The sequence below is a fragment of the Nicotiana attenuata genome, unplaced genomic scaffold (genome assembly GCF_001879085.1).
Source record: "Nicotiana attenuata strain UT unplaced genomic scaffold, NIATTr2, whole genome shotgun sequence".
In the NCBI taxonomy this organism is placed as follows: Eukaryota; Viridiplantae; Streptophyta; class Magnoliopsida; order Solanales; family Solanaceae; genus Nicotiana; species Nicotiana attenuata.
The window spans coordinates 337,164-346,556 of NW_017670928.1; the positions used below are offsets into that span (position 1 = coordinate 337,164).

Consider the following 9,393-nt stretch of genomic DNA (forward strand, 5'->3'; position numbering starts at 1 on the left):
AAAAAAGTAAGAGATATAAAGCAAGTAGAATGGCAGGTAGAATCCTCTTCATACCAAAATCGATACTGCCTTTTTTAACTTTGAGAAATCAAATCCAGTCACCGTATAAGGACACAAAAAAAATGACTGTTAGATTATGTATTTTTCTCAAATCTGGGGCTATGCTTATGATAATTTATTTGCAGAGGAGGACCACTACAAAAATTTCAGCCATAGTAGTGTTGTAGCTATCAACTGATAATGACTTTCCAATTTTAAAAATCTGGGGCTATCATGATTTGATCAGCAGTTAATGTATGTGTTGTAAACTGCAATTTCTGCAGTATATAGAGTTTAACTTATACTCATATGTAAAGAACAAATTACCTAAAAGATAATTACAAATAATTATTCACAAATAACGAGATAGTAAGATGAAAATAAAGATACATTATCTATGACAACAAACAATATAAAAAATCTTTTCAACATCAATTTGTGTGTGTATTATTTGTCATTGAATGGTCTTTAAAGCTTTTGCTCTACTGTAGTTGTATGACACTCACGACTCATAGAACAAATAATGTACAGTTGTCTATTGTACCATTGGATAGTAACTATTTAGTCTTCACAAATTAAATTACCCAACCAACGACTATTAATTTTGATTTCAGCTATGCACTAATAGCGGGATGCTGTGGCAGCGATCTTCATTTATTACACTACAAATTTAATAAAAATTTATACTTTGACCTTTGATGAAGCTATATTTGAAGTTGTTATGGAGAAAAGGAGAAAGGAAACCATTTGTTTAAATTGGGCAGTCCGATGCACTAAGTTTCCTTATGCACGGATTCGGGTAGTGACGGAACCAGGATTTTGATTAAGGGGAGTCAAAATATAAAGAAATAAACTCACTAAGAATTCAAGAGGTGTCATTATATAGTATGTACACATTTTTTTTTAAATTACCAAGCTAAACAGTATAATTTTCCGACGGAGTGTTGGTTGACACCCCTTGGATGCATGTGGCTGCGTCACTGGGTTCTGAAAAGGGCCGAACCACGAGGATCTATTGTACGCAGCCTTACCCTTCACTTTAGGAGAGGCCGTTTCCATAGTTATCCAACATCTAAGACGTAAAGTATGGAACAAAAGTTACATAGTTCCACGAGCCAAACTCCGCCAGTCCATTTTACCTTTTAAAACATTGGCTTGTAAACCATGTAGTATTAGAATTTTTGCAACTAAGGAAAAGTGAAACGTTCCATATTTTTCACAAAAAAAAAAAAAAAAAATGGGTTTCTTGTACAATCTTTCCCAGTAACATTTGTTGCTTATAAGAGTATAAAAAGGGCAGCTCGGTGCACTAAGCTCTCGCTATACGTGGGGTTCGGAGATACACCGGACCACGAAAATCTATTGTATGCAGTCTTATCATGCATTTCTACGAGAAGTTGTTTTTGCTTATAAGAATATATGAAACTTTATTAATTTGAACCCTCAACTTCATATAATAAATCAAATAAAGTGGAATAAGATGCAATAGCATGTCATATCAATGTGTTATAGTAAAAAAGTTTCAAGGTGATATGAATGTCTTGAAATTTAATGCACTTTCTAACTACACCAACAACAAGACATAACAACTACACTACGAAAAGAGAAAAAGAAAAACAGAGTCAACAATAACTTTATGAAGTTAAAAAGAACTACTCCACTAATATAGATATATTTCCAAATTTTTTTCCCTTCTCATTTTCATTGTTCCAATCAAATATGAGAGGATGAAGCAGTACTGCTATCAACATTTTGCTGAATAATCTCAGCTTCTTCTAATAACAAGGACAAACAAGCACTAGTACTAGTAGTAGATGAAATAGAAGAACAAAATGACAATGGAGATGTGAAAGAATGGCTAGTAATTGTTGAAGATAAACAATTTTCCTCAACAATAGTGGCCATTATTGCACACGAAGAAGAAGAAGAAGAAGAACCACTATTAATATTCTCACTAGTAAAAGAAAGACTAACCAATAAGTCAACAAAAGCACCAACAATATAACCATGGTTACTTTTGCAATTAACCTTCAAATAACAAGTCAAAAGCTCTTCAAGATTCTCCCAATCTTGAATCCCATAAGCTTCCACCATTTCCTCCATTGATTTTCTAAAATCCACAAAAGGATCCTTTGAATCCAATGCCATTAGTACAGTACTCTCCTTGAATAGTGGAGTAATATTATTACCTTCTTCTTCTTCTTCTTCATCATTAATATTCTTGTTGGTTTCTTCAAGTATAATAGAACTTGTCTTTTCTGGCTCAAAAAATAGTCTCTCTTTCTCTAATCTCAGCCCTCTGATTACTGTCTCTATGTAATCATGGTGACCAATAGAGAGCTCTGAAGCATCAATAGTAGTATTAGAAAAGCTTCGTTCAGATTCACTGAAGAACTCATGATCTTCAAGACTATAACTAGTCATGTCATCAAGCTGATAAGTAGAGTTTAGGGTCTTGAAAATGTTTTCTTCTGCTCTAAAAGATAGGGTTTTAGGTTTGCCACAAGCTGGCAGTGGCCATGGCCATGGAGAATAAGATGAACTACTTTCTGATGAGGTCTTGAAGAGAGAAGAGAGCTTCATTTTTGTCTTTCTTTTGTTCAATGAGAGAGGAGAACCAACTCTTGAAATTTGAATAGGTGGTTTAATTTTGATGGTATAAATTTATGAGGCCTTTTTCTTTTTCCTTTTTTTTGTTTTTGGGTTTTGGGTTTTGGTTGTTTCTTCTTCTAGCTATATTGGTTGTGAATCTGAATATGAAAGTGAGTTCTTTATTCCGTTTTATTTTATGTGACGGTATTTGATTGGATGTAAATTTAAAAAAAAAAAAAAGATAAAAATATTTCAAAATTTATATCTAAAACAAGCCATCAAACATTATCAACTTTGGATATAATGGAAAGTTAAAATTTAAGTATTTTTATATATAAAAAGTTATCATTTTTTTTTAAACTCACGATAAAAAAAAGTGTCACATAAATTTGTAAAAACTACTACTATTACTTTGTTATTGTGGGAGGCAATTAATGCTAGGCAGAGTTTGTCGTTCAAAACATATGATTCTAAAGGAGTGGTAATTAAAAGAAGTTGACTGGTGGGGTATTCTATATTTATATATTACATATACACGTTATATTTTATAAGTAACTGAATTAAATACACGTTCAGTAGGATCAGAAGGTCCCATGTAGTAACGTATTAAAAAAATTAATATAGTGGTACTGCTATTAAATGGAGTATCAGATTCAGAGTTTTAATTGCAGTTTACATAAAAGGAATTCAAACAAGTTGGTTACCTTAGTATTTTATAAAGAGAAAATATCAGTTATGTCCATTTATAAGTAGTTTATTACAAAAATTAGTTAAGTTATAAAATATTACTAATATTATCCAAATAGCTATTCGTAGCCACAAAAAGTCAAATTTTTGTTTTCTTTTGAGTGAGTGTTATTAGACTAGATTGGGTACATCTTGACAATCTTGAATCTCAATTTTGGAATGATTTGGTTGAGTTTTGAGGTGGTTTGAATTGAAAATTCGAAGTAAAGGATGAACTTTAAAAAGATAATAGGTGTATCACACATGTATCATATTTGTATCACATGTATATCCATATATACATACGTGATACATGTTTGATACATGTGTTGCAGAATAATTTTTTGAACTCGATTTTAACTACGAATTTTGATATCAAATCAGTCGTAATCACCTCCAATCTTTCCGAAATTTTGTATATTGACTCATCTATATATTTTAAATGAATCTCAACCATACCCACTGAAAAAAGTCCTTTTTTTGCTTAAATTTTTGGAATATTGTATATACATATATTTTTTTTGTATTTCGTCACCTTATTTGTTACTTCATCCATGAAATTTCCTTTTCGTCTTTGATGTGTGGCTATAATTTCAGAGTTTCGTACATTATTTGCCTTGCATTTTATATACTTTAATGATAAATTATACTTTATTTGCGTATAATGGAGTCTATTTTATGTGTAGATGAACTGAAGATGAAAGTAGAGCAAAGGAATACTTAAACGTTGAAAGCGTGCTCGAGAACAGTGAAAAGGAGAAAGCTGGCGATGCCAAGCCTTAAGCAGGCTTTATACCTATCGAGGCCAGGCAAAGTCCAGCTTAACCAGGAGTTAGACCTGGCGAGGCCAGGCAAAGGCCAGCTCCACCAGGCGTTATGCCTGGCGACGCCAGGCCTGGGGCGAGATCCATTCCTAGTTTTGAAGATTTATTTTGTCTCTTGGTTTGACTAGGACTTGACCTACACGTTTAGGTCTTTTCCTACACATATAAATAGACCTAAAAACTCCACTTTGAGGGGAGACAGACCGAGATTGGACAGAGTGACAGACCGAGATTGGACAGTGAGAGACCGACATTAGACCGGGGATTCGACCTAAAGAGGCAAGAATACACTAGGAGCAAGGCGGAGAATTCTTCTACGAGTTTCTCACTTCCTTCTTCATATATTTATTAATGGTTATGAATTCTAGTATTGTAGTTTTGCATACTATTATGAATAGCTAATTTGTTATCTAGCGTTTTTATGGAACCTATTGGAGGATGATTTTCCTGTTACGTTAATATAGTTTTGCCGTAATATTTTCTCTATTTATTCAACTACGTTATTATTGTGGTTGGTTGAAGAGCTCTCAATCGACTGTGCCTATTTAGTGTGTATTACTCGGGAGAGAGTGTATTTAGGTCGAACAACATCACCTAACGTATATAAATGATCAATACGGAGGGTTTAAAGGTGGATTAGGGAAAACGAAATCTTAGTGTGATCCGAGTGATCCTTACTCAATGCCAGCTAGCGTAATTCGGGAGAATATATCTAGTAAATTGTTGTAGTTACTCGGGAGAAAATTACAACACTTAGAGCTTTCATGATCGGTAGAGAAAACTTAGGCAAATATATATAAAACGTAGCGGAAAGGATTCCGACAATAGGGGAAATCATAACTCTAGACCTCCATAATCTTGTCTCCAATCCTTATCCTTGTTAATTGATATTTTTAATGCTTTCTAGTATTTGTTAGTTAATTAGATAAAAATAAATATTATAATCCTTATAATTAGGAAATTGTTTGGACTTGTATTTCTTAGCGATATTGAACAACTGTAGCTAAGCCGTAGTTCTTTGTGGGATTCGACTCTGGACTTGTAAACCAGATTATATTTGCAACGACCGCTTAGTTCTTTTTATAAGGCATAGTTGGGCGTGATCAAATTTTGGCGCCGTTGTCGGGGATTGATGTGTGGCTATAATTCCATAGTTTCGTACATTATTTGCCTTGCATTTTATAAGCTTTAATGATAAATTACACTTTATTTGCGCGTAATGGAGTCTATTTTATGTGTAGGTGAATTAAAGATGAAAGTAGAGCAAAAGGGATACATAAACGTTGAAAGCGTGCTCGAGAACAGTGAAACAGAGAAAGCTAGCGACGCCAAGCCTTAAGCAGGCTTTATACCTGGCGAGGCCAGGCAAAGGCCAGCTTAACCAGGCATTAGCCTGGCGAGGCTAGGAAAAGGCCAGCTTAACCAGGCGTTAGACCTGGCGAGGCCAGGCAAAGGCCAACTCCGCAGGCGTTATGCCTCGCGATGCCAGGCTTGGGGCGAGATCCATTCCGAGTTTTGAAGATTTATTTCGTCTCCTCATTTGACTAGGACTTGACCTACACGTTTATGTCTTTTCGTAAACATATAAATAGACCTAAAAATGCCACTTTGAGGGGAGACAGACCGAGATTGGACAGAGAGACAGACCGAGATTGGACAGCGAGAGACCGACATTAGACCGGGGATTCGACCTAAGGAGGCAAGAACATACTAGGAGCAAGGCGGAGAATTCTTCTAGGAGTTTCTCACTTCCTTCTTCTTATATTCATTATTGGTTATGAATTCTATTATTGTAGTTTTGCATACTATTATGAATAGCTAATTTGTTATCTAGGGTTTTGATGGAAACTATTGGAGGATGATTTTCCTGTTACGTTAATATAGTTTTGCCGTAGTATTTTCTCTATTTGTTCAACTACGTTATTATTGTGGTTGGTTGAAGAGCTCTCAATCGACTATGCCTATTTAGTGTGTATTACTCAGGAGAGAGTAAATATTTATGTAGTTGTTGAACAACATCACTCCTAACGTATATGAGGGATCAATACAGAGGGTTTAAAGGTGGGATTAGGGATAACGAAACCTTGGTGCGATCCGAGTGAGCCGTACTTAATGCCAGCTAGCGTAATACGGGAGAATATGTCTAGTATGGTAGTTACTCGGGAGAGAATTACAACATTCAGAGCGCTCATGATCGGTAGAGAAAACTTAGGAAAATTTATAGAAAACGAAGCGGAAAGGATTCCAACAACAGGGGAAATCATACTTTAGACAAACGTGTATGTCATGTCCTAGTCAAACCAGGAGACGAAATAAATCTTCAAAACTCGAAATGGATCTCGCCCCAGGCCTGACGTCGCCAGGCATAAAGCCTGGTGGAGCTGACCTTTGCCTGGCCTCGCCAGGTCTAATGCCTGGTTAAGCTGGACTTTGCCTGGCCTCACAAGGCTAACGCCTGGTTAAGCTAACCTTTGCCTGGCCTCGCTAGGTATAAAGCCTGCTTAAGGCCTGGCCTCGCCAGCTTTCTCCTTTTCACTATTCTTGAGCACACTTTCAACGTTTAAGTACCCATTTTACTCTACTTTCATCTCTAATTCACCTACACATAAAATAGACTCCATTACACGCAAATAAAGTGTAATTTCTCATTAAAGCATATAAAATACAAGGCAAATAATGTACGAAACTATGGAATTATAGCCACACATCAATACCCCACACTTAAACATTGCTTGTCCTCAAGCAATCAAACTATACTTATAGACACAACGTTGAGCACTTTGTTTTTACACAATTGAGGCACACCACACCAGTGACCATGGTTTATAGCAACAATTAAACTCTAGCATATGCAATCATATACACTTCCCTTTTCTTATGCCATACTTCACGAATATTCACAACAAAGACAACATGCTCCTTACAATCCTAGCCTCAAAAACCAACTCAATGTCACAATGCACTCATGGCTTGAACACCCAACATCACGGAGAGGAGTCTAATAACATTACCTATCCCTCGTGAAACCATGTGCCCTCACCACAAGAATAAGAGAGTAAGTTGAAGCCACATATTCAAATTAAATGCTCAAATATATTTTAAGGACTAATATATATGAAAGAATATCGCTCACTCTCACAAAAGAAGTAACATGCATGCATTTGGTACCATAGGCTTGCCCATAATGTAACTCTCTACTAATGTAAGCTCACTCGATCTAAAATCAATTAGGACTTTTTCAAGGTTGTAATGTGGGCTAAGGAACATGTAAGATATATTTAGGAATAGTGGTTCACCCTCCGAAGCACTTTACACATCACTTTATAATCTTTATGTGCAAATTCCTCAATCCCCTTCAATTTCACAAACAAAATCATCCCTAACAACGTACCCTTCTTCTTTAAGCACTACTTTAATTCATACCCACTAGCCATAACAAGAAAACAATTTATTGATCTCTATTTTTCTTTTTGCTTTTTCCATATTTTACTTTTTTTTTGCAGTTTTTGCTAGTGATGTATTACTTTACAGAACAAGTGCACCTTTCTTCCTTTCATTGGTTCCACTCAAAAGCCACCTGTAACGACCCGGCCGGTCGTTTTGAGAAATCAAGCTTTGTTCAGCAGCGTAAGGTCTAGAATAGCTTCATAATATGAGTATCGACTTGCGTGCATGGTTGAATTCAGTTAACGGATGATTCAGAGTCCAAATGGGAGAAGGAATCTAGTTTTGGAAGCTTAAGCGGTGAGAATTTGACCGAAATTGGACTTCGGAGTAAACGGCTCCGGAATGGGTTTTGGATGATCCTAATAGCTTTGTATGGTGATTTTGAACTTAGGCGCGCGTCCGGAATTGGATTTGGAGGTCCATAGAGTAATTTGAGGCAAATCGGCGAAAGTTGGAGAAGTTGAAGTTTGGAAGATGGAGAAGTTTGACCCATAGTTTATGTCACGACCCTAACCCCGAACCCGATCGTGATGGCGCCTCTCGTGAAGACAAGGCCAGCCGAACCAATACAACACACCTTTTGAAGCAGTTAATGATCACAAAATAGTTTAAAGTATGATTTACTAGTAATAAATTTGCGGAAACATAGATAACAATAAGGGGAAACCATCCCGACACAGCCCAAACCGGGGTGTCACAAGTCACAAGCGTCTAAGATAACAAATCTCTCAAATGTAACTACAGAGTCAGTACTAGAATGGAAAGTAAAGATGTAGATAGAGAGGAGCTCCAGGCTGCGAACGCCAGCAGCTACCTAAAGTCTCCTCGAAGATCCGCCTGAGCTGGGACGAGTCAACACTCGGGAGCGGGACCTGCTATGCCTGAATCTGCACACACGGTGCAGGGAGTAGTGTGAGTACTCCGACCTAGTGAGTAATAAATATAAATAATGGCCGAAAGCAAGAAAACACGCGAAAGCGCAAAGTAGTCTTACAGAAGCAGCAAAATCACTTTAAACAGTAATTCAATGAAGTAATCAAAGTAAAATCCCTTTTTAACAAGTAAAACAGGTAATTTGACAAGTAAATAAAAAATAGAAATCCGCCCCTCGGGCACAGTATCAATCACTCAGAACAGTATCAGCCCCTCGGGCTCGCTCTCAGTATAATATCAGCCCCTCGGGCTCACTCTTAGATCAAATGGGTACCCGCGCTCACTGGGGGTGTACAGACTCCGGAGGGCCCCCTTATGGCCCAAGTGCTATATCAAGCCACCTCGTGGCATCATCTCTCGGTGTACGGCCTCACATCACTCAAGCCACCTCGTGGCGTATAAATGTATCTCAGGCCCTCGGCCTCATATCACTCAGTATATCCTCACATATGGCCCTCGGCCGTACTCAGTCCGAAAAAAATCATCACAAGCCCCTCGGGCATTAGTAAACAGTAGTCCTCAGCCCAAAACAACATTTAGAAATATCATTTAAGTCTCAAAACTGAGTAAAAGTGGCTGAGTTGTAAAATAGTGAAAAACAGCAGGACTGAGTTCAAGTAATAAATCAATACAGTGAGAAAACAGTGATAAAAATCCCCGAAGGTTTCAAATAGTTGGCACGAAGCCCAAATATGTCAATCAGCCCAAATCATGATGATAACAAATAAGTTTCAGTCAAATACGCGGTAAAATCATCAACCGGGACGGACCAAGTCACAATCCCCAATAGTAAACGACCCCACACTCATCATCAAGCGCGTGTCTCACCTTA

General features: G+C 37.0%; 1 protein-coding gene across 1 annotated transcript; it reads right to left on the reverse strand.

The window, feature by feature from the left end:
* Positions 1–1,752: 1,752 nt before the first annotated feature.
* Positions 1,753–2,622, reverse strand: LOC109244556 (transcription repressor OFP15-like). Its single transcript, XM_019411666.1, has one exon. The coding sequence runs from the start codon at positions 2,620–2,622 to the stop codon at positions 1,753–1,755; it is 870 nt and encodes a 289-aa protein (XP_019267211.1).
* Between the last annotated feature and the right edge of the window lie 6,771 nt (positions 2,623–9,393).

Coding starts and splice junctions, on each gene's coding strand:
- LOC109244556 (XM_019411666.1), bottom strand. CDS start 2,622: ATGAAGCTCTCTTCTCTCTTCAAGACCTCATCAGAAAGTAGTTCATCT.